The sequence below is a fragment of the Sceloporus occidentalis genome, unplaced genomic scaffold, assembly GCF_023333645.1.
Source record: "Sceloporus occidentalis isolate IW3139 unplaced genomic scaffold, rSceOcc1.0.p SCAF_3, whole genome shotgun sequence".
Lineage (NCBI taxonomy): Eukaryota > Metazoa > Chordata > Lepidosauria > Squamata > Phrynosomatidae > Sceloporus > Sceloporus occidentalis.
The window spans coordinates 195,880,943-195,907,483 of record NW_028316983.1 but is presented as its reverse complement, the minus strand read 5'-3'; the positions used below and the strand labels follow the sequence as shown (position 1 = coordinate 195,907,483).

Sequence of the window (26,541 nt, the reverse complement as noted above, 5' to 3'; positions counted from 1 at the left end):
TATGAATAACATATAAATCCTGATTTGGCCAATCCACACTGTGAATAGTTATTACACATAATCTCAGCGACCACTTGGTGTGTGCAAGACTAATTTTAGGTAAGTAATTAAAATTGAAATGAGAAGCAGGGTCATTCAATCAGCTTTACATAGAGATCAACTTCACTTGATTTCTAGTACAGACGCACACTGCAAGAACTTTTAACACTAAGAAATTGTGTCTGGATGTGCCAGGGTTCTTTGTCCCTCCTCTCTCTTTTCCCTTTGTGCCACATATTTCAGCTTATAAACCTGCAAGCAGGTATTACCTTGCTTTTGTGGTATTATGAACATTGCTTTGAGAGCTTTTACAAATGAAGAGTTAATTTTAAAAAAAAATTAATTAAATAAATAAATAGCAGAAAATAAATGCTCAACTCTTCACTCTGTGTCCATAAGAGAAAAATGTGTCCAAACCACATTCCTGATTCTGATTTCTTGTTCTGATTCACATATTTGTGAAAAACGATGGACACTGGACAGCCTTTGAGCATTTTGCCCTAACAACCTCTTTTCAGAAGGATATCTGGGTCACCCTTTTTTCCTGGCAATTCTTTTTGAACCTTATATTAAAACATGGCTGGATTTGTACACGCATGAGATGTGAGACTCAAAATTATCATTCTTGTTGTTTTTGTACCTTCTGACTTATGGTGACTCTAAGGCTAACCTTACAACCTAACAAAACCATGTCATTACAACAGAGACAAGGTGACAGTTTTTTCCTCAGATACCATTGTAAAAGACAACCTAGAACCATACTATTTTTGTTTTAGAAATTTGAAGGCCAGCGTAAGAAATACTGGCAAACTACAACTGAAGAACACCAGAGGTAGGCAGAAGCTTGCTTTTCTCATTCAAGTTATATGTTACAGATATGTAAAAGTTTGTTTGCTTCCACATGTTCTACTACAGTTATGAGGGCCCTTTGGTCTTCCAGACTTTTGGAGCACAACTCCCATTCCCTTACATCACTGGGGGTTTCTGGGGGTTGACCCCTAAGCATAAAGTGTCCTTTACCATTTCCATATACAGCATCCTTGAAGAAAACAACACAGGGGGATGTGCTCTTGAGTGCCTCCTTTACTTCCCCATCAATTACACAGGATGAAGCAACTGAGACTGGCAGAACTTTTGGAGTTCCAGGACTGACCTCAGCCCCACTCTGCAGGGAGAGATCAGTCACAAACAGCCAACATTGTGTTTGGCTTGACAGAGGGCTCCCCTTTTCCTAGAATTTGAAAGAAAAAAATATCAGTATGTCCAAGTGATATACTGCAATTAAACAAAAACACAACTTTTTTCCTCCAGGATTAGACTGGAACTATCAATCGATTTATCTTATCCAGAGTTTAGGTGGTAACATTTAAACCTTCAATTCAGTGGGTTGACTTTTATATCATCTTATATGGCTCGATTCTATGCTTTGCAGTGCCATAGGCGCACAGGACTGAATACAAGACTTCTAGCAGCAAAGTATGCACTGGGACAACAACAGCTACCACACTCCAGGAAAGCCCCTACCTGGCACAAATTGGATTTGAAGGCTTGGGTGAGTGAGGGGAACATGATGGTGACAGAAGGACTGAGGTTTCCAGTTGTATGCTGTACATCATCTAAAACTTTTGCACAGTCTTGAACCAGTAAATAATTGCAACAAACAAACTGGAACTGTTTAAGAATTGTGAGGATAAACACCTTAGATGTGTCTGCATTGCCTTGCATTAGATTGCTGCTTAAAAGCCTTGCTTTAAGTTAAAGTGGTAGATAAGGTTAAGATAGAAATCATAATTTCCTAGCCTTCGTCAGAGCTTTCAAACATTTTACATCAGCAAACATTTCTTAATTTATCAGCTTTAAAAATACTACTCATACATGATGTCAACTGATGATGATTTTGACCTAATGTATTTAATGACATCTTATTTTGAAAACAGCAGAAAAATTACTACTAAGTTATGTAACGTGTTCTACTTCCTTGATGGAAGCTACTATAGGTATGAACCTGGAGGTTTGTCTCCTGGATAAATTGCAACATTTCTCAAAGATGCATATATGCCAGATGGTTAATAAAAGGTACCAGGAAAAATAAATGTACTTGCTTCAGAAACATAAATATCATGCTTGTGATAGGAGTAAAATATTCAGCTAAAAGCAAACAATGAAATATCATGTAGTGCTTCTTCTGTTTAATCTGAGACTGCAACAATTTCCAGCTCAGTAGTAACACAATTAAAAGGCTGGAAAACTATGGGCCCATAAAGACAGGCCAAAATAAAGCTGCTTCGGGTCACTTTGGAGGTATGCTGTTTAAATGACACGTGAGAGGCCAGAAGCTGCGCCAAAGCTGCATTCCAGTTCTTAGGACTGGAGCATGGCTTTGGCGCGGCTTCTGGTCTCTGAGGACGCATGCATCATTTAAACAGCATACCTCCAAAGAGACCTGAAGCAGCTTTATTTTGGCCTGTCTGTTTGGGCCCATCATTAATTAAATATATTAATGAGTTGCTTCAGATTAAACATGTTATTGTGTTTTTCTCATTTTCCTCCAGGTTTTGCAACTAGTCCCTCTTTGCCCCATACCTAATACTACAGTATTATATCCACTTCCTGGGAGTAAGCCCTAATGAAGTAATCTGACTTACTTCTGAGTAGACATGTATAGTACTGCAGTTGTTTTACCTTCCTGTGAAATAGATGTTTGTAACAACACCAAACAGTATTTGCACATTTTCAGACTGAAATATTGATGCAGTTGAAAAATGTAAAAGCAAATGTCTGTGCCAGCCATATCTTACTGGGACATCGTGCTGTGTCTGATACCTCTATTATTAGGAGAACAATAAATAGATAACAAAACTGGGTTGATGAAAGCACATGTTCTCTGACATTTTGAGAAATCTCCCTCTTCTCTTTTAATCACTGTAGTATAGCTCCTACCCCCATTCAACAGCATTATCCAACCATCTCTTGGAAAAGGAGACTTGGGAAGGAGTCTGTTTCCACCAGCCCCATTAATGCACACACATCTCTGGAGCCAACTCATTCGGATCCAGAACATTTACTATAGTATCAGCTGGTTCTTTTCATAAAGGTGCCCTGAATATATTGCAACAGACTGATATAGCCACCTATTCTTCCTGTGATCTGACAGTTCCAATTATTATTTTTGAAGTTATTCCTTATTCACATGTATTATAACAGCCTCATTAACAAAAGCACTGGAAAATATGAGCGACCAAAAATTGGCTAAATGATTGTTGTAAATTAAAGTTTGCTGTTGTCCTCATTTTCAGTTTTTACAGTTGCTACCCAGAACCTCTGCAACTGAAGAATTTTAACAGTTATCTGAAAGCCTGAATTTACTGATATTATAATCTCACAAAAGAAAAACATTAAAACTCTGAAAGACCAAGCTTTACACTCTGACCAATCGAGTTGTCAGCCAACAAGTGAATAACTATGTCATTTTAAACCCATCATCTTTCTGTATGTGTGTCAGTTTGTTCCGAACAGAAGGGACAGAACAGACAAACAGCAGCAGGATTGAGTTATGCGACAGAATGGCTCCCCCAAGCACAGATGGAATATATTTCCTCATTTTCCTTTTGTACCACAATACTTATTCTGAAGAGTAATAATAAAAAAGGCTATAAAAGGGCAATTTCCCAATTCACTAAGGACTGGAGATTTTTACTTCTAATAGGCATACAGCAGCAACACTGATCATTTTTAAAAAGTCAGATTTAACTATCAAGCGCAGAATGTAGACAGTTCGTACAGCCCTCATCCCATTCCAAATAAATTAGTCTGCAAAAGAAATCTAAACTGATCCAAGGCCTTCCCTCCCCTATTTTATACTACACCAGACTTGCATGAAGGACAAATCCTCACTGGCAAAGAATGAAGGAGTAAACAAGCCCCAGCCATGACATTTTATTGCTGGAATGATTAGAATACCTACGTATATGCATATCCTGAACGACAATATCTAATTTGTTCTGTAAACTTCAAGTGTTTTGTTTTTACAAAAATTGACCTGTGGTTCCTTAAACCACTGTGAAATATTTGAAACTAGCATTGGGAGTAGATAAAAAATGAAATTTACATACATATTAAACCAAGATTCTTGCATATACTAACCCCTCATCCAAGTAGATTTAAAAGTGACTTATTTTTTTAAAAACCTCGATGAAAATTTCAATGTATTGTAGGGAATAAAATGTCCATTGAAGTGTTTGTGGGTACTGAATGAAAGGTATTCAACAATACTCAAACAAGCATAGCCCAAAACACATGTTCACATGAAGTGGAATGTTTTCTTTAACTAGCTGCCACCCTACATTTGACAAAAAATTAAATAATAATCATCTGGGTGAATTCTGCAACAAAGTGTAAATATGGGAAACTAAAATGACCATCAGTCATCAGTCTGGATGAGAGAGTTAAGCAACTAACCAAGCACCTTTCATCTTGGGATGTGTTGCTGGAGCTATGGACACTCAAAGTAAAAGGAGACAGAAATCTGAAGGAAACACTATAGAGCATTCTATCACTACTCAGTTCCTTGCTCTTCCCCTAAAACTGAAGAAGGGAAGGGTGGTCTCCTTTACTCATGCTGAGCTTCATCACATCTGGCCCAGCTTTGTTTATTTCAAATCAGGCCAAATGAAATGAGGGAAGCTACAAGAGAGCTGCAGTCCTTCACACTTCACACAGATTGAAATAGGTGTAGGCATGGGCACACTCAGGCTTAAGACTCTGACCCAGAAGAATGTAATTGATTCAACAACCTGATACCTGAAGTAATATTATGTTCCTACTTTGAACCTTGTAAATTGTTAAGAGATACCTCAGCAGCCTGCAAAACCAATGGTGTCTATTTAGTCTCCCTTTTCGTACTTGCGAATGATCATGATTAAGTTTGAATGATTCTGATCTTGCAAGCAAGACCTTGTGGTCTCTTCCAACTCTCTGATTCTCTAAAATTGACAGTTATTTCGGCCTGCTTCAGTTCTAAGCATGCCAGTTGGTAGAGATTCAGAGTAGGACTATTTTTTCTAGACATTGGGTAGCAGAGGTTAATTCATCAATGATCTTTAAAAATCTCCCACCACCTCTGCAGTAACCATGATGTAAGTGGGGGGGGGGGGGTTTCACTTGGGAGGAACAGTGAACTTACTCTATTGAGCAGGTATCACAACTTATCAACACATCTGTATTTCAGGGATATGGCAACATCCTGCAAAATACCTAGCTGTTACAACTAAGAGTTTCCAGATGTACACAATAATGAAAGTCAATTTAAACAAAGCTTGATAGTGTCTTGGGTCCCTGGATGTTAAATACTTCAAAATATGAAGCATGTGTAAACAGAAGACACAGCAATTATGTGGGAGCACAAAAAGCCTGAAGCAATGTGAGATGTGACTTATCTTACTTATGTCAAGTGGGATGCAGTCAGCTGTTGATGATTTTGTAAAAGCTGTGACAACTTTTTTTTTTTGTAATCATCAAATATGTAAATAAAAAAAGAATATCCTATTATTTTAGAAAAGGACTAATCCCATCTTTAGAGGAGGATTTCAACAAAAGACAATGGTGCTAAAAGCTGCATGACTGATTGTCTTAAGTACAAAGAAGGAAGAGGAGATCAGGGCAGTTTATGTTTGAGAATTTCAGCTGAAGAGGGCTATTTCAGTATCCTTACCTTAACTTATAAAATACTGGGACACAGTTTTGCTTATACCTTTAACTGGACTTTAATGTAAGAGAACATTCCAGATTTGGATTCAATGGGCTGCTTTCAATCCTAAACCTCCAGTATGCCTCCAACGTATTTTGTTGGAATTGTGGAATAATAGTCCTTGGTGGATCCATTCTGCATTTTAAAAAAACTAATAAGGCCTGGCAACTGACCACAATGCAATATAACATTTTAAGGGAAACTGAACTATTGGGATACTGGAGAGTGAAAGAGAAGAAAAACAACTGTTAACAATCTTGTTAGGGGACAGAGGGAGGGAGCAAGCCAAATGTAGCACTGATTTTATAGTGGTTTAAGAACTTTAATAATTTCTCCTCTAATTATATAATAGTGTTTGTTGTCCTTTTTGCCAAATATAAATCTGTTGTCAGTATGTGTCAGGGTAGTTTCTACTGACGGCAACAACAACTGTCCTAGTTCATAATGAAGTAAGAGTCTCTCTATAGACTGCCACCTTTCTGTATTTGGAATAATATTATTTCTGTATTTGGAATAATTTCCAATGTTATATCCTTAGTTGACCAATTGTATAAAACATTTTCAGGAACACAATGGTAGTGTTTCCTCTTCCATATTATGGCATTTTAAAATTTATGTTTACTGTATATACTCATGTATAAGTCTAGAAATTTTAGTCAAAAAATTGACCTCAAAACCTGAGTCAACTTATCCACAGGTCACTGTAAATACTGTACTTTAACTCTTAACAAAAAAGGAACCATCACCAGGCAAGAGTGTAATCTGTCCTGGAAGCACTGACCTCCCTCTCCTCTCTCATCCATCTAGACTTTAAGATGAACACAAACAGTTATGCTTGCTGGAATTCTGCAAGTTCTTTGGCATCATTTTTCGTTGCCTCATTCTTTAAATACTTTGTTACATTCCCCTAAGTTTTAACCTTGACTTATCCACGAGTCATATCAAAATCCATAATTTTGGCCCCAAAGCCTGCCCTTGACTTATACATGACATTGACTTATAGTCAAGTATATACGGTACTTATTCTTCTCCTCATAGTGACATTAATAAACAAAAAGTGCATTGCTGTAACAATACAATAATTTTAATGTGAAAAGATGTCTTCTACATAACTGAAAATAAATATAGTAGGTTTTTCATCTAATGAGTTTATAATCATAGTAAGAGGGTAGACTTAGTCAAGTTTCAAACAGACCCATTGATATTTATCAAAGACCATGGTCAGATCTCCAGATGTTGTTGGACTGCAATTCCCATCAATCCTAGGTAGCATAGCCAAGGGTGACAAATACTGAAAGGAGCAGTCCAACAACATTTGGAGAGCTGCATGAGTTCCATGGGAGCCAGTGTAGTGTAGTGGTTTGGGCATTAGACTAAGACTGTGGAGACCAGGGTCTGAACCCCATTTGGACATGGGACCCCACTGGGTGACCGTGGATAAGTCACACCGTCTTAGCTGCAGAGGAAGGCAATGGCAAATCTTTTCTGAACAAATCTTGTCAGAAAAAGCCTGTAATAGGGTCACCATAAGTCAGAAAAGATTTGAAAGCACACAACAGTGGTTCCCATCCCTGCAGCAAACTCTTTAATTACTTTTGACTAACTTGTTCCATTTATTTAAAATGGGGCTACTGTATGCAATACTATAATATATTACAGATTCCAGCTTCTAATATAATCTATTAAAATATATTAACATGAGTTACCAATCAAAGAGGAAGGGAGAACTATCAGAACATATCTAAGGTAAGAATGAAATATCTAGCCAGTACCCAATTTTTCTAAATGGAGTGGCAAAAGTACTGTGGGCCCTTGGTATCCACTGGCATTTGGTTCCAGGACCCCCCCGTGGGTAACATAATCCAGGTGTCCCTTATATAAAATGGAAAAATGAAGGTTTCCATTTTGGAATTCATACATTTTAAAGTTATTTTCAAACCGTGGATGCTTGAATCCATGGATAAAATATCTGTGGATATAGAGGGTGACTGTGTAGTAATTCACATTTCTTAATGTTAGAATACAGTGGCTAGCTGTTAGTGTGGGACTGCAAGTCATTTATGACTTATGATAATCCTAAGGTGACCATTTCACAGGGTTTTCTTGGTGAAATTTGTTTAGAGGGAGTTTGCTCTTGCCTTCACCTGAGGCTGAGGCCATGACTTGTCCAAGGTCACCCAGTGAGTTTCCACGGCCTAACAGGGATTCAAAACCTGTTGTCTCAGTGTCCTAGTCCAACAAGCAAACCACTAGAACCGTGCTGGTTCTATACAAGATCTATTAGATTAAAAATAAAGCTAAGATTGTGGGTAATCATCTCCTTGTACCCACCCAAGGATGCTCCTAGGAAGGATGTTATATTACAGCTATGTGTCATTCCCAGCAAGAATTCTGTTGAGCTGCTGCAGGAGATCAAATTGCTTTCTGAAGAAGTTGTAAGTCTTTTTTAAAAATTTGGCCACTTAGCATTTAAAATGTAAGACTCTCTGGCCTTAGAATGACTGATGACCTTTGGGAGACAACTTCACCTCATCCCAATTATTGTAATTATTATGTGATTGTAAATATAATTTAACTACCCCTGAAAGTATGTCACGTCACATTAAACCATTGGGGGAAAACATCTCTGACATATGCTTCTTAAAGGATGTTACATAGTACTTGAGAAAGTTTGCAGCCTTAAGAGATTTTAAAACCAAGGATATTTAACTTTCTTCAGATTATACCATTGGTTTCTAAAAACCAATTTGGCAAGGGATTTACAATTTGTATGTCTTCTTTAACAGCAACTCTAACTCTACGTCAAGGTTCTCAGTATATTCATTTACCTATTCAGCCTTCTCAAATGTTTAAAAGCCTCAAGCACATGCAAGCTTTACTTCTCCCCTTTTACACATGGAGATGAAAGCAAAACAAAACCACTATGTATACCAGTTATGGTCCCTGCCCACCTTCCATCTGCATGTTGTTATTCTTCCAAGCCATACATATGCTTTCAGCCAAAACTGCGTAACTGTGGTAGATTTACACACAACCTAGTCGAGTCTCATCAGGAAACAAAACATCTTATGGAACTGTATTCTAGATGTTGACACGATTCTTTCTGAGTTTCTGGTTTGCAAAAAGTTTAGCAAAAATACTCCTTAAAGAAATTATTCTGATTGTTACTGAATACTATTAACAAACCACTGTAAATACCTGTTATCTCATACCCTTTGCACTTAAAAGAAGGACAGAGAGATAAACAGAAGCTGACTCACCTAGGATACATCCAGACTGATTTTAAAAAACCACAAAGTCCCAGATTTTGTTCCTGTTCTTTCCAATGTTATTTCGGAGATCCATATATGTTTTGTTTATCCCAGGATATTTTCTGTCAGTTCCCACTATGATCAGTCTTTTTATATAAGTTCCTCACGTCAGTTTATTTCAGTCCAGTATTAGACTACAACTCTAGCTCCTCAAGTCAATTTCTTTTAGTTCAGTATTGGACTGATTTTTCCAATCAGCAATGGAAATCCACCAGTCAGCAGATGGCAAGGGCAAATTCTCTCTGAAAAATCTTGCCAAGAAAATCCCATGATAGGTCTTAGGTTTGCCATAGATCAAACAACTTGAAGGCACGTAACACAACAACACTGGAAAGAACAGGAATAAAATCTGGGACTTTTTGGGATGCACCCTAGTCCATCTGCTACTGCAAGAGTGGAGAACAATTTATATGAAGGGATACATACAATGGGCCATTGGGGTCTGCTGGGTTTGGATCCAGGACTGCAACCCCCCCAATGGATACCAACATCTGTGGATGTCCAAGCCTCATTATATACAGTGGCATAGTAATATGGAGTTCTTTATAAAATCAAAGGCGTTGGCTAGACAGGCCCTATGGAGCGCCGTCGTGACATGAGAGGGGCGGTGCTTTTGGACGCCCCTTGCACGTGACGAGGGCATCAAAATGGCGACACCCTGTACATACAGGTGCTACCATTTTGACGTGATGGACGCCTAGCATCCACATGTCTCGGCGCCATTGTGATGCCACAAGGGCGCCATTGGCACCTTGCAGCATCACAACCACACCGCAAAAAGAACCCACTTTTTACGGGTTCTTTTTGCTGCGCGAGGGAGCCGCACGGTTTGTCCTCTATGGCTCCCTCGCGCAGCAAACCAGGGCGGCAGGAGACCGCCCTTTTTGGGCGGTCTGTATCCCGCCATAATTTACTTTTTGGAAAAAATGAGCGGTGGGAATATTTTCAAATGTAAATGCAGACTCCATTGATAGGGAGGGGCAACTGCATTCCTAAGGCATAGCTTTTATAAAAGTGTTCAACTAAACCAGAAGAGGTAAAATCCCCCAACTTGTCAAGCTTAGAAAATGAAATATAATAAGGGCCAAAGAAAATAAAATCTTCATCTCCTTATGAGTCTGAACTGACTATACTATTTAGACAGGCATTTAAAACAGAAAGATTTTAAAGCATGAGAGAGTGTGGTGTTGTAGCAATAGCAAGTATATTTCTATACCACTTACCAACGTACTATGCAGTTTACAAAGTGTAAGTTAACTGCCCCCAACAAGCTGCATACTCATTTTAGCAACCTACAGAAGGATGCCAGGCTGAGTAGACCCGGAGCCCCTGGCTGGTACTGAACTCACAACCTTGTGATTTGTGAGTGAGTAGCTGCAGTACAGGCATTTAACCATTGTGCCACCATGGCTCTTTATTGTGTTGTTTTAAAGTATTTTTAAAAAACATTTTTATCTTTTTAATTGTATTTTATTCTTTTAACATGTAACTTGTTTTAATATTGTAACAATTTAATTCTATTTTAATGTACTATTTTTGTATGCTTTTAATTGTACTGTTTTTTTTAATGTTGTGAGCTGCCCTGAGCCTTAGTTTTGGGGAAAGGGTGGGATATTAACAACATCAACAACAACAACATACATGCTATGTTTTGCAGATTTGCAAAGTAAGATCTACAAAACCAACAAAGAGAATACTTACCTGCAGTCTTCGATATAAAACATGTGCCCAAAAGCTGCAACACTGATATAAGTTGTATGTCTGAAATACAATTAAAATAGGCCAAATATTTAATTTTAAATATAATGACAAACATGCCATTAAAATCTACAAAAAACAAAAATAAAATACCTGAAGAATATCCTTCAGACATTGCACAGCTGGAGGAAAATACAAATTTGAAATCTGTTCTCCTTCATCTACCTCAATGTGTCTTTGGTCAGAAGAAGCAATAAGAATGTAACAGAAACTTGGAGGAGGCATATCAGCTGTAATCTGCTTAAAAATAAACAAAATCACTGTGGTCATAAAAATGAATGCTCCATTTTAAATTTATTTACTTTGGGAAGTAGATTAGGGAGATTTTCATCAAAACAAATGGGAAACACAGATTAAGAGGATCTTCTTTTTAAGGCAAAGTTGGCAGCAGCAGCTCCTCAACAAGTCAAAAGGCTGACCTTCCTGGCAAAACCACGTATAATGTTTCCTTTATACTTTCCTGTGTTGCTATGCCCATTAATTTATTATACAAGAAAACACAACTAATCAGCAAAAACTGTCTTTGCCGTGGTAGTCACACTTGAAATGGATTCTATTATTTCTGTGTCTTCAAATGATTTCTATGGCATTTGAGAATTTAACATGTGGCTGAATTTGACAATAAACAGAAGAAGTCGCGTCAGTAAGAAACATGAATGCTGCCAAATTAAATCTTGAGAAGCAAGAGGACAATAGGAAACATGAATAATAAAACATGAAGCAACGTGACTCTTGCTCCCTCTCTTCTTGTTATTATGAGACTAAATCTTCTTATTTAAAGATAATATCCAGTATCTCAAAAGGCTACAAACTATGGGGATTAGTCAATTTTTAGTAGTATAGAAGTGATATATTATTCATCTTGGGAATTACTGTTTGAAAGTCATAAAAGAGAATCACCAAGGAGACTCATAAAGGAATTATGAATAAAGAAAACAGCTGTTTTCTTTTTCTTTTTTAAAAGCCTGTCAACCCAAAACTGGAATCCTTTGCAATATTTGCAACAGATATGCTGGTTTCCAACAATTCAAATAAAGCTTTATATCACACATGCTTCGTAGAAGTGGTAATAACTTATTTTAAGGATTGCAATTCAAAGATTTAAAATTATGCATTGTATAGACACATTCGTGTCAATAAAAATTATGGGCAAGAATTGACACTAATTTTAAAAGTACAACTCCTAAACAGGGTTTATACTTGCAGTGGTTCTCAACCTTTGGTCTTCTAGATTTTCGAGACTTCAACTCTCAGAATTTCTGAACAATGAGCATACTCACTGGGACTTCTGGGAATTGAAGTCCAAAACATCTGGAGGCCCAGAGGTTGAGAACCACTGGTTTATAGCAACCTTGATTTACTAACAAAAGCAAAGTGATGAAGAGTGTGAGGTATGCAATAGAAGTCTATGACCTAAAATCTTGCTTTGGTCTCAAGTAAGTAACCTTAGATTCAGTCACTTGGTTTTCTTGCCATAATTTGTTCAGAGGGTGTTTGCTTTTGCCTTTCCCTGAGATTGAAAGAGTATGGCTTGTCCAAGTTCACTCAGTGGGTTTCCATGGCTGAGCGGGGATTTGAACCCTGGTCTCCCAGTGTTCTAGTCTTACACTTAAACCACTACATCATACTGGCTCCCCAAAACTCTAGTTGGCATAACCAAATATGAGGAATGGTCAGTGTTGCAGTCCAACAACATCTGGAAGGCCCCACAATTCTCATCCCTACCCTATAGCCACTTATAAGCAAGTGGAAATGGAAGAGAGAAAGCAAATCTCTTCTGTGGCAGTCACACAAAGGTCACATAGGCTCTGAAGATGCCAGCCACAGATGCTGGCGAAACGTCAGGAAGAAACTCTCTTAGAACATGGCCACATAGCCTGAAAAACCCACAAAAAACTATGGGTGCCGGCTATGAAAGCCTTCAAGCTCCAAAAGTGTTTCTTTAGTGCTCCACAACCACAAATTATTTAGTTAATCTTGTTCAATTTTTTTTAAAAGGTGATCCATTTGTAGGCATAGTTTTAAAACTATTTTAATCTACATGGCATTTTTGGATTTATTGTAATTTGGCTCCAAGTTTTTTTTTTTTTTTTTTTTAATTGCTGTGTTTTTAACTGTTCTATGTTTTACTACAGTTTTATTGTTGTTGACGTATTTTATTTGGAAGCTATGTTGGAAGAACCTGTTCTTAAATATGGGCTATAATTAAATACAGTTTGGCATAACATCATAATTACAGTATCATGATGTATATAAGTATCTCTCTCTTTCGCTTTCTCTCTCTGTCTCTCTGAAATTATATTGGAGATAGAAATATTAGCACTTTTTGATAGTGAATATACTTAAATTCTAGGTGTACAAAATTTTCTGTGCTAATTCACAATGAAACCAAGAAAGCATTCCTAAAATAGTAAAATGCATTCAACATCATCCCTACTTGAAGAGATTAATTGGAGCAGACATCATAATGAATTTCTTATCCTGGTGGTGACAAAGGTAATTTATAGGAATGTTTAATTTCATTTCTAAATTCACTTAGGAAATCTCAAGCACTTTTCCTCTTTGATCTGATTTGCCCCTAGAACCGTATTATCACCTTTTCTAAACACAATGTCAAGCTAGCTAATAGGTGCCTCCAGACCAATGGTTCTTAGCACTCTCTATCAAAAGACTTACTGCAACTATTCTACTCTGTCTCTCCCTTCTTTATTTTTATGGAAGTAAAAAAATATAGAAGAAGGAGTGGAAAAACACAAGAGGGCTATAAAAGTGGAAGATGCTTTGTAGACCTCTGTAAAATTCCATGAATGAAGCAGCCAACTGTGTGATAAAAGTCTCATCTGGAAGCATCCAATGATGGAAAAACCACCATATAAAATAGTTAGTGAGGTTTTGGTAAGGGAAAGAAAGCATAAAATAGAACCTTCAGGATTTAATTAGAGAGTGTGACAGGGTGCACAACAGACTTCTTTAACTTGTAAATGTAAGTATTTATTTGGGAAAGAAGAGCGCTGAAACAGTATCTTACCATGTCATTCTCTTGACTTCGGCCAGGAACTTTAAGAGGCAGCCGTGGAGGCCATAAACTGTCTATTAGGCTAAAAAGCCCCAGCACTCTTTGGAAACAAACAAATAAATTAACAAATCTAAAAGCTGGTGCAATCTAGCTGTACAATTAAGAATACTGTATTCAAAATAGAAAACAACAGCAAATTATAATGAAGGTAATTTTATGACAAACAATGCTATAAATGTTTATTCAAAGTGGGGGGTTACTGTAAGGTAGATGGGTATAGAAGTGTAGCCTAAGGCCACACTTACCAGTAGGTCAGCTCTAGATGAAAGACTTGGATGAGAGACTATGGACAAATACCAGGTGATATAGGTTATTTCATAGGAAAGAGCTGGCAAAACCATCTGACTATGTTTTGCCGAAGAAAACCCTATTAAATTTATGGAGTCACACACAAGTCCTATTGAACTTTAGTGGGCTATATGCAATGTTAATTCTACCCAGTGTTGAAACAGGATTTATTAATCACAACTAATTTAAGTCCTACTGATTTCTATGCGTACACCTAATACTGGATTTAGTCCTCTAGGATTCTGAGCAGACATATTTAATAAAGATTGTCTGCTGATTCATAACTACTGACAAGTCAATCTGAATATTTCACAGTGCTATGCAGTTTTAATATTCTCATCTGATCCAGCATTAGCTATGGTTAAAAATACAACTGTCTCTATTTGTAGAGCCTAACGATTAATGAAATTAAAACAGCACAAATTTATGAGCAAAGTGTATAGGATTTTTCCTGGTTTAAGAAAGATCTGGAAAAAGATAGAACATTTTGCTATACAATAGTATGATTTGAACTCATAGCATGCAAGACTTTTTTTTAAAATTATACTTATTTTCAAGATGCAAGGGCAAAACTATCTTGTGTGCTTTTACAAAATTAAAATTCCACTAAGAAATAAAACCTTCTGGGTCTGATCAGAAGTAATCGAAACAAAACATAGCTATGACCACTCATACGTATAAAAACCACCTATTATATGTATTCATATATATATAGATGGCTAAGGAGGGAACTATGGTGAATGGTGGCTGTGTGATGTCTGGAAAAGGCATGGGAGAGGCTAAGAAGACACACACATGTCAAAAGGGATGTAAAGACAAAGTGAAGAAAATGTCAACAATGTCAGCAGTGATTAGAGCCATTAACTTTAATGTGACAACTCTGGCTGATTTTAATTCAGAAATGCTGACAAATGTACACAAGTTATATAATCATAGAGTTGGAAGATATCACAAGGCTATGCAGTCCAACCCCCTGCCATGCTTCTGTTTAAAAACCTCTAAGAAGGAGACTCCATCACTCTCCAAGGGAGTGTGTTCCACTGTCAAACATCTCTTACTGTCAGGAAGTTCCTCCTAATTTTTAGGTGGAATCTCTTTTTCCATAGCTTGCATCCATTATTCTGTGTCCTATTCTCTAGAGCAGCACAAAACAAGCTTGCTCCATCCCCAATATGAAATTCCTTAAAATACTTAAACAGGGCTAACTGTCTTATTCAAATCCTTCACAGCCTGATTCCACTTTGCTGGAATAACACTGCTGGAATGCCCATCTCTTAGTAGAGTGGCATAAGGCAAGAGTTTAGTCCATTCCAGGAGAATCTAAAAGAAACATTGAACCCCTCTACTCTCTCAATGCTCATTTGAGGGCCAGTGCCAAAGAGCTGCTGCTGCTGCTGCTGCTATTCTTCCATCCCAGCATTCAAAAAGGCCATAAGTGGCATTGTGTTGGAGAGTAGAGAAGGTTGGTGCTTCTTTTAGGTTCTCTTGGGGTGGACTAAGTTCTTGCCTTTCACAACTCTATTCAGAGAAGGGGATGTTTTCTTTTTTGATAAGAGTTATGGTACTGTACTTAAAATGAGTCACAGATAAATGTATCCAGGTTTTTTGATCAATATTTGGACTAAAATTTGACTAAAAATAGTAAATATTACTACTGCTCAGACCCATGTTGGGTGAAAGGCAGGATATAAAGGAAATAATGTAAAATAAAACAACATAAAACATATCCCAAACAGTGGAATTCCAAAGAAACTGGAGAGAAAAAGCAGAAAGAAAGGCAAGTAAACATGCTTCAAAAGGCTTAGACCAGAGATTATTATGAGTGTTTGTGAGGACTTTATCAGTAGGTAAAGAAGAAACAGCAGTTCTTAGAGACATAAATTGTGGGAGGAGTAGAAAAGGGAAAGTTTATTTTGCATCTGTGAACGAGGGAAGATAAAAAATATCAGTGAAGAGAAATGGGCTGTGGGAGTGGGTGTGCTTCACATTTGTCATCCTTAGCTAGATGCACTGAAACATCTAATTTCTGGGAGTAGTAGAAGACGAATGGTCAAGCACAGCAAAATATTTATAAATCATCACCACAAAGAGAGATGCTAATGTGAAAATTTGTGAAAAAGTGCATGTAGAATGAAAAATTTAGGGGGCAAGGACATAGTCCTGGGTGGATATCTGGAGAAGAGCCTCATGTGACCCCTCAGGTTGCAATATTTGTGTGTCTACTGATGTAACCTCTCTTCTAGGAAATACTTTACCTAAAATGCTACAACTCACTGAGTAATATTTCTGAATTTTTTCCTACAACAGAATGACACACAGAGGGGAAAATGAATCTGCCAAATTCCATGTAATAAAGTGCAGCATACTGTCCTCTTCTTTTCCTAGTTTTATCACAATCCCTCATTAGTCACACTCTGTTAATCTGCTGTAAAGTATTCAGGTTAAGGTAGTACAGTTTAGGATAGGGTGGTAGTCATATGTGAATAACAGCTACAGAATGAAAAGGTGCCAGGAAATAAAGATACTGCGTGTTGTTAATCCAATTGATTTAGTAAAGACTGCATGCAGTTCTAGTCATCGTCTCTCAAAAACAGTAGGTCCAGAAAATATACACACAAGAAAAACAAAAACAACCAGGAACACAAAATGCCTTCCTTATGAGAAAAAGCTGAAACAGACAGCAGCTCTTTGACTTAAAGCCAGGTCTTTTAAAAATGAACCAAAACAAAACAATGCTTTTAGAGATTTCCCTTGCATGATTTTAGGGCAAATTATAAGCAGAGAGATGAACTTAAAGGATTCAGAGGAATTATAATGTCAAAGCATCAAATCTTATTTGAACACAGGAAAATTGGACCATTATACTGGCACATTTCCCTTACTTACAAATTTGTAGTATTGTCTAAAAAATTTGATAACAAGTGTGTGTGCTTGAGTGTAAATTTAAAAAAAAATTAGATCCGAGCTATACTTCTCTGCTCTTCATCACATCAGAGTTTAGCTTCCCTCTTAAATGCTATTACTGTAACTAAGTAGTCTAGAGCAGTGCTAATCCCGAGTGGTCTGGTGCCAATCCTTCAGCCATTGGCTGCTTGTCCCTTACGATCAATTCAGGAAAGAATGCAACAAATGTAGCCAATGTGCACAAATAAGGTACTGGTACTGAACACCTTGGAAAAAAATAATCGTGGGTCTCCCACATCAGATAGCTTGGAAAAACATTAGTCTAGAGTATGTATATGGAATAGTTGCCTGCAAGATGTTAAGATAAATTTCATCATCCCTAGCCAGCAGAAAAGACTATGATGGATGATGGAAGTCGCAATCCAATGGCCTCTTGAAGACCACATATTCCTCATCCTGGTTCTAGAATCTTGGTGGCCAATGCTTTTGCAAAAGAGCTGCAAGTCAAGCCTGAAGTACCAGACAGAGTGGCACATTACCAAGCTGCCAACTATACATGTAGTACTGCCCTCTCCCTGTGCCTTCATGTAGCTTTGTCTTAAGCAAGCAGCACAGCGCAGAGGAGTCAGGTCAGGGTTTCTGCATTAGCTTGATCTCTGTCTAGAGTACCCAGATTCTTTCTGTCAGTGTGGCACTTATTCTGCAGCCTGGTCAGCTATGGCCTATGAAACAACATAAAGCATATTGTGAATGTACAGACAAAAATGACCAACTGTCAGGGCCGCAGAATCAATTTATTCATCCATCTATATACACTCCAACAGTTTCTACAGAGGATTAGCTGCATCCAAGTAAACATTCCTTCATGGGATCCCTGGGCTGTTACTACAGGCTTTATGGCAGAGATTGATACCATATCCTCCAGTTAACTTGGCCTCTGTTTCCCAGTGGGATCACAGTGAGTCCTGTGGTAAGGTCTCAAGTAAGCAAGCACAGGACCTATCTTCTGCCTATCACAAACTGGCCACTGCTATGTTAGATCAAGATCTGACCACAATACATGGTAAACAGGATCAGGAGCTAATCCCAGGCAGATCAAGATTCTGTAAGTACAATTTTGATTGGACCCTGTTTCCTGATACATTCAATCAGGATCTGTCACTCGATGCTGACAAACAGAGCTAAGATCAGCCCTGGCTGATGGTAAGTAGGATCAGGACCAGCAGGAACTTCAGGAATGTAAGTAAATGTTCTGGCTTACCATGTATATACAGTAAGTAGAGCCTGAGTTCAGGACACATCACGACAGAGGGAGTTACCATATATACATAGTAACCCCTGCCCCTTAAAACAAGATTAAACAGTATAAGACTAAAACTAACATTTAAAAAACCAAACAATAACCATGGGCAGAGTTCAATAAATGAGGAAGTCTTTTTCGTGGCTGAGTATTTTATTCTGGGAAGGCCTTTTAGCTCTCGCAGTGGTGTTAGAGCCCATTCCCTTTAACCCATGCATTAGCCATGTCAGCTGGGACTCATAGGAATGGGGATGTAACAACATTTGGAGGGCTACAAATTCCTCAACCTTGCTTTCAGATGCCACAAAGCATCTGTAGATAGTAATGCAATTAATAACAGATACTGCTTGGTACAGTGAATATTATAGTATTTTTCTTACTTTCCTCTGACAACTCTTTGCAAAATTTTCATTCCAGATAAACGGCTGTGTTTTCCTTCCCATCTTTTGCTATATTCTTCTATTGGTTCTGGAGAAGAAAATGGAACCTGAAATTGTATTTCACTGAACATCCCATAGGTGTCCTGAACAAGGATGCACAATCTGGAAAAAAATACATACAATTTATTATATGAGTAGTACATTTAGGAGTTAAAACCTGTTTGAGAATATGCCTTTTTTTTTTTGGCAATACCTGCACGTTTAACTCCGCACTGGGTAGGGCACCTTGTATGTGTTATGTATTTGTGTTTTAAATGAAGCCTGAATACATCACAAATTGTGACCAACTACTTTTGTCATACTTACACAGTTTAAAAGGAACCAGTATTAGAATGGTGGAAGACTAAAATCATGGACAGTGCTGGTTTTGACCTATAAAGCCCTATATGTCTCAGGTCCAGGATACTTAAAGGACCGTATCTTCCCTTATGAATCAGCCCATGCTTTGAGAATTGCCGGGGAGGCCCTCTTCTCTGTCCCCTCACAGGTACATCTGTTGTAAACATGGAAGAGGGCCTTCTCAGTGGCTGCCTCTAGGCTCTGGAACTGTATTCCCAGAGGTTAGACTGATGCCCTCCCTACTTCCTTTTTGCAGACAAGAAAAAACATTTCTTTTTCAACAGGCATTTGATGAGTGATTATATATGGCCCGTCTCACACAAACAATATACTGGATCCTGCTAACTGTTGTGCTGTTGTGTGCATTTGTGTGTGAGAAAGTGTAATGACATGTTTTAATCTGGTTTTAACTTTTTAAATTGTTTAATCTTGTTCCAACTTTTGTACAGTCAGCCCTCCTTATCCATAGGATTTTTTATCCATGGATTCAAGTATCCACAGCTTGAAAATGCTTTAAAAATATCTAAATTCCAGAAAGCAAACCTTGATTTTGCCATTTTATGTGTTTTATTTGCCATTGTATTGAATGGGACTTGAGCATCCACAGATTTTGTTATCCACAGGGGGGCCTGGAACCAAACCCCAGCGGATTACAAGGGCCCATTGTATCTTGTGAATGTTTAAGTATCTATTTTTTAAAAACTTGTAAGCCACTTTGGATCCTGAACTGGGGAAAAGGCAGGATAAATGATGACAATGATGATGATGATGATGACGATGATGCAGCTGCCAGTCAAGACAGATAAGTGAGCGATACAGACAGCCTCAAGACCAACAGAAAGAAGCTTCATATGCTGACAAATTTATGAGACAGTTACATATGCAGGAATTACAAGGAGTAATGTGAGATTCTCACTGGGAGTGTGCATGTGTGTGCATACACACTTTTCACTTATCTTCTGGGCTGTGTGTAAAGTAATATCTTCTAGTAATTTTGTGGACTGAGTTGCAAATGCTCTGCTCCCCTAGTAGCAATATTCCAGCTCCATCTCAAGACTCCTAAAAGTTATCTCCATAATTTGCCCCATAGGCTCTACGCTATCATACACAGTGTTTGACACCATTAAATCTGGATATTGAAGTGAAGAATTATAAATATGGTGGCCTTTTCGTCAAGGCCAGTTGAATCAGGGAAATATCTAACAGAAGCTTGATGGAAATACTGTTGCTGCATGATTCATGTAGTACTCTCCATGTTCTGGCACTTCCTCGGATACATAGATACACAGTTTGGAAGTGCTGTTAGACTCAGTCTTCATTCTAGATGTCTTAGGTTACCAGAGACCACTATGGCCATGAAGTGCCATTCCTCAATGTCTCGAGATATCCTGGCCACAATTGCCCTTGTCCCGGTAACATCCAGATTAGACTATTGCAATGTGTTACATATTCATCTGATTTGAAGATTATTAAGAAACATGAACTGGTACAAAGTACAGCTGCTAGATGTGGAGTGGATAACACATGACCCATGGGTTGAGAGTGTCTGCCTGTTTTTGAGGCTCCTGCTGTCTTCTGCCACTGAATTTGCTGTTCTAATATGTTAATCCCCTTTGAAACAAGAAGTAAAGGGATACTGCACTGTGTTTCTAAGAAGGACTGTGCTCACTTCATATGTGGGTTCTGTTGACCACTGCATCATCAATATTGGTGAAATGGCCAGAATCTGGTGACAAGAGGGGAGGCACTGCCCCCCCCCCACCAATTGCTAGACATGATCCAGCCCTTGTGCTAGATGACTGACAGCAACTACATGTACCAAATATCATGAAAGTGTCAAAATATCTCTACTGACTGTTTTTAATATTTTTGTTACTATTAAGTTAATACTACATTGCTGAATGATTTCAAAAATGCATTTTATTATCTAAACTGCTTTGAAGCTTTTCATAAAGATTGCTGATAATTGTTTCTTACTGTTTGATCTTATCGTCCAAGGAGTTCAGAATCGCATACATGATCCCATCAACCCCTTCCCTCCAGCCTCCATATAATAGTTACAAATACAGATGCCTTGCAGGCAGCTAATAAAATAGAAGACAGCTTCCCCTGTTTTTGTAAGAAGGTAGGCATAAATTTACATAAATAAGAACTAAACTGTGGTTAGAGTCTATTCATTAGTGGAAAATAAACTTCCTTCAGGGAAAAGACAATCTACCTGTAGTTTAGCATCAAAACAGGTGGAAACAGTCCTCAGGTAAAACTGATTTTTCCCTCAGTTAACACAGCAATAACATGTGCAGATGCCCCAAGACAAAAAGATACTTTTGGGTGTGTGGTTGGTGCTGGAGAGACCACAAAGATGAGAGTGTGAGAACAGATGGATGAAAAACTCACATATGATTCACTGGGAAGAAGAGAGGTAAAGGCAGCATATGATAAGAAAAGATTAAGCTCTCACCTCCTCCCTCTATGACTTTGGCCTAATTCTGCTTGAAAGGTGTATCTCAGGTGTATGGCTCCAGGTGGGGGCTTGCATGTTCCTACATATCTTCATATTAAATGGGGTTTTTTTAAGTTCCTGCCCAAAGAAAACTAGAATATCATGGAGATTAGAGTAGACCTCTCATCCTAAAATCTAGTTTTCTACCTGAAGAGACTTGTTATTTTATAGAGAGAGGCAGTCAGAAACATAAGTCCCAACCTGCTGTCTTAAATAGTATAACCCAGAAACAGTTTTACTAACTCCAGTGAGAGCTAGGCCACAATGAATCTCATTTCAAAGCTTGGGAATACTCTGTTAATTTCTTAAAACTGCTGGAGGCAGGGGAGAGGGAAGGTGAGGCCAATTATTTTGCATTGTTTTTATGACTGTGGTGCTAATGCTTAGATTTATTTATTTCCCAGTGGATATTTGGAAATGATTACGGTATTATGCTATCATGTCCCCTCCTAGTTAGTCATACTTCTTGGGAAAGGTGGAAAACGGATTCTCATTTTGATAACAAAATGGGTACACATGGTTCATGTTTCCTTGAATAGCATTTGTTGTCCCCAAAGAAGTAGGTCTGAATAGCATTCAAAAAGACAGGTACGGAGTCTTTAGGAGTGGGGGTGGGAGCATGGGTGGAGAATAGCCTCACAATAATGGTACCAGACATGTGACAGAATGATATCATCAGAGGAGGAATGCAGTAAAGACAATACGAATCATAATCGCTCTTACAGAAAGAAATAACAGAGATGAAAAGTACACTGTGGAAATAAATATGTTTTATAAAGGAAGGCGAATGACAGTTCAAGCTTTTGTTCTGTACTTACTGGCAGCAAAAAGGAGGAGGGGAAAGACAGAAGCTATCGGAAAGTTTAAGTGTACAGACTATCTGCTTGATATCAGTGCTAGCAACATTTGCTCATCCAAGATAGGGTGCCACTAATTATACCTGCTCCCAGAGGAGAAACTTATCTCTTTGTGTATGTGCACCCCCTAGCAAGGACCAAAGCATGAAGAGGTGCACGCAAACATAATAGGACCTCTGTGCTCCCTTCTTACAGTCAAAACAGGAGTTCCACTCTAACAACTTGTCTGGTCAAGTCTTGAGGTGGAGTTCCTTAACTTCTACTGGTGTGGCTTAGAATCAAACGGCAACCTTCAAGACACCACCCAAACTGGATTTAATTTATCTGAACCACTCAAATGCAAACAAAAGCCCTCCACCCACTGTGCGTATTATCTCTAGCACAATCAGAATGAGGGAGACAGATGTGTAGGCACAGAAGGACATGAAAATCAGCCTGTTTTCTGTCCTGCAGTGCTACAGGAATTCTGTGAGACACTGTAGTTGTCTAAAATGCTCCATATCATTTTTATCTATGTTATAATATTCTCACACCCCCATACCAGATGCTATGTGTTTTGTGCACCTTCATCATATATTCCATTTAATTGTGGTGAAGATATCAAGAAAAGAAACATGAACAGCATTCATCAAAATTACAACTAACCTGAACATATAACAGAAAAGATATACAGAAAGAAAAGCAAACCTCTCTACAGTTAATGAGGGCAGATATAATTATTTCCACTTTCAGTGATAGGTAGTACCACAAGAAGACAGATACACAGAGGCCCAAAATATAGCATGAAGGGATAAATTCTGCTTTGAATGCTAAAATACACTTTTTTTCTCCAAGACAATATTTGCTGGCTTGAAGACTGCATTCCTATACATATTTACCTGTAGTAAATCTCATTGAATTTAGTGAAGTTTACTTTTGAGCAGACAAGTCTAAGGTTCTGGAGTTAGTTATTACAAAGAATCCATAAAATACCACATCATCATAACTGAATTTTTTCCAAGCTTTCAAATTTCATTTAATTTCAAACAGAATTGGAATCCAATCCTTGTACATGATTATTAGCATAACCTGACTGACTTGCCTGGCATAGTGACATGTTCAATGCACAGAGTCATATGGTTGATAATGGTGTCTTTGCGATTATGCCCCTTCAACATCTTTATGATCTCCTAGTTCACTATCTACCTGAACCTCTACCATTTCTAGTTTTGCTGCAACATAGCACTTCATGGAATTACTATTTGCCTTTTGTGTCTGGAGCATCTGTTCTTTCTTTGACACAAAGGCACAAATAGTACAACAAGAACAATTTTATATGGTACAACAAGAACAATTTTAATAAAAGTATATTTGTGCTATATAACACCCCCCCCCCCCATTTTATTTTATTTTTTACAACAGTGACCAACTACTGTGGGTTTGTTGTTTTTGTTTGCTCTGGAATCTTGGAAACAGTGGTTGTAAAAAGCATGTGTTAACAGGGAGAGAGGGTTTACCACTAGGCATAGTTGTGTTTAATCCACATTTGGGGGGAAAATAGGTAACTTTTTCTTTTAAACACAGGTAGCCTTTTGTGTATATGTTTACAGGTGATTTAAAAAAACCAAGAGACCAGGTCATTGCTCTCCTGTAATGCACCACTTATGGATACTAGTATTGTGCCAGTCCTTTAGGCATATGTAATACAAACGGGGGTTGATAGGTGGAAAAATAGTTCAGTATGTAGAACCGCGGTTGCAATTCCAAATCTAGAAGGTTGCAATAAAACATTTATCATGTAACATTAAAGAGCCACATTTTGGAAGCACCCAGAAATGCTTCCATATTGTACACTAACATATCAGTAAGATTTTTGAGATGCATACAATTATTGACTTCAGTCCATCTTCCATCTAGTAAGTCCTCAACCTGGTTAAATCTCTATTCACTTAAATCTCTATTCAGTTATTATTTGTAGGCCCTTGCTTTTTTATCCTAAGCAATAAAAAGGAAAGAGGCCTTTTACGGCCCTAAGTCTTGTGGCACACAGAGTGTTAAAAGGTGTCCTGCAACAAAATATTGCAGCTCTTCTTCATCCTATATCAGGAGCGTTTCTGTTCAGGGCTCCAGGTAAGCAGAGAAGAGGCACTTCTTGTATTGCCTGGATCATGCAGATAACAACTTTCATCCTTTCCCATTTCTTGAAATCTTCCCACTCTCTGCTATACAAAACTGATAATCTTGTGCCTGAGCACTATCTGGGATGTAAGGGATAATCAGTACAGTATGATGAAGAAAATTGATACCTTGACTGAAAGCTCATCTCCAGAACACAAACAAACCACTTCATTTCCCCAATTTGAAGAACCATACCTCCCTATATGAGCCCATTAGAACTCTAAGAGGGGCAGGACTTCCAGCTTAGGACTTCTCTCCTTGCACTTTTCCCAGCCTCCAGTAGAGCCCTTTACAGATTGAAAGTCAATTTGTAATTTTAGGAACATAGTGTGTTATATATGACTTGGCTTGGCATAAAATAATCATGTTTGGTATATTGAAAGTACAGTTCATTCATCAAATAACTACAAATTGAATCAATCAAAAAGCAAAGACACCCTCTTCCACATACAGTATGAACAGGAGAAACCATCAGCATTAGTAAAACCAAGGACATTATTTTGTTTCCTCTAGTTCTCCACAGCACAAGGAGATATAATGTACCCTCCAACTGCCCTAATTTGGCAGGAATGGACCTGATTAATCCTATGTCATCTCACTTTTTAAGATGTTTTTAAAATGTCTTTCTTCTTCTCTCCTCCTCTTATTTCCCTTCTTCTTCCTGGCTTGCTTCAATTGCTGTAAACTGAGTTAAAAGTGCAAAAGTTGTTTCCAATTAACTCAGTGAGGGAAGGGGAGAGGGGAGGCCAGAGTCATGCCCTTCCCAATAGCACAGGTAAAAGCAAACAGCTGCAGCCTCTTCTGACGTGTCTGTTTTTCCTCATTAATAACTCTTGCCAACATCTCTATGATGTTGCTTGTCTTGTCTTTCATCTGTGAAATGTTGGAGGACAAAGGTCTCTTTCCCACAAATGTAACTGATAAAAGGAAACCAGGACCAGGAATTACAGTCAATCCTCTATATAGACAGATTCTACCATCCATGGCTTGAAAATATTTAAAAATATATAAATTCCCAAAAGCAAGCCTTGATTTTGCCATTTTATATAAGGGACACCATTTTACTATGCCACTGTATTTAATGGGACTTGAGCATCCATGGATTTTGGTATGGAACCGAATCAGCAGCAGATAGCAAGGACCCACTGTACAATAGCCTGATATTAATTGTGCTTTTCAAGATACGATGTGATACACAGGCTTTTTCTCCCCTGATGTGCAAAGGGAAAATCCCACATTTGTGCCAACTGGCTACAACTCTTTCTTTATTTCCTGGAAACAAGGTATAGACTGACAGGAGGATGGTTCACGCAACAGTACTGGTCTATGGATCATCACTTTGAAGCACTGCTGTACATAACTTTACATAAAAGTCTACTCACCATCTAGTTTTTACAATTAATGTGGGAGGAGGGTAATAAACAAATAAGACAACTCCTTATCTTAAGCAGTTAATTCACCATTTAAAAAATTATCCAATAATCAATTTCTCCCCTCAAAATAGTTCCAGGAAGATAATGCTTTAAAGAAAAACATTTTCACCAATTTTTCTCCAGGCTTTCAAATCTCAACTCTGTATATACATACCTACGTAAACAGCAAGATCTACTGAAAGGGCACTCTTCTCCATCTCACCTAGAGTTGCAAGGTTTTCTAAACAGTAACTCAGGACAGATAACTCAGTTTCCAGGCTCATATAAATCCTGCCTCAAGTTTTATGAAAAGCTTTCCTGGGTGCTGAGAGCTGAAATAAAGAAGAGCAGGAGCCAGCTGCACTCAGAACAGATGGAAAGCCACAGCACTTGGTATGTGATCTGAGGCCA

At 38.1% G+C, this 26,541-nt stretch overlaps 1 protein-coding gene across 5 annotated transcripts in view; it reads right to left on the bottom strand.

The window, feature by feature from the left end:
* Positions 1–26,541, bottom strand: part of SPIDR (scaffold protein involved in DNA repair) — a 211,047-nt gene that overhangs the window by 22,602 nt on the left and 161,904 nt on the right. For 4 of the 5 annotated variants that reach the window (XM_089517269.1, XM_089517270.1, XM_089517272.1 and 1 more), the window contains 5 exons: positions 18,803–18,964; positions 13,883–13,970; positions 10,948–11,091; positions 10,798–10,857; positions 1,060–1,270 (listed from right to left, as the gene is read on the bottom strand). In XM_089517269.1, coding sequence (XP_089373395.1) covers positions 1,060–1,270; positions 10,798–10,857; positions 10,948–11,091; positions 13,883–13,970; positions 18,803–18,964 — 665 coding nt within the window. The remainder of the gene's footprint in view (positions 1–1,059; positions 1,271–10,797; positions 10,858–10,947; positions 11,092–13,882; positions 13,971–18,802; positions 18,965–26,541) is intronic. The other variant, XM_089517271.1, reaches the window with a different exon arrangement.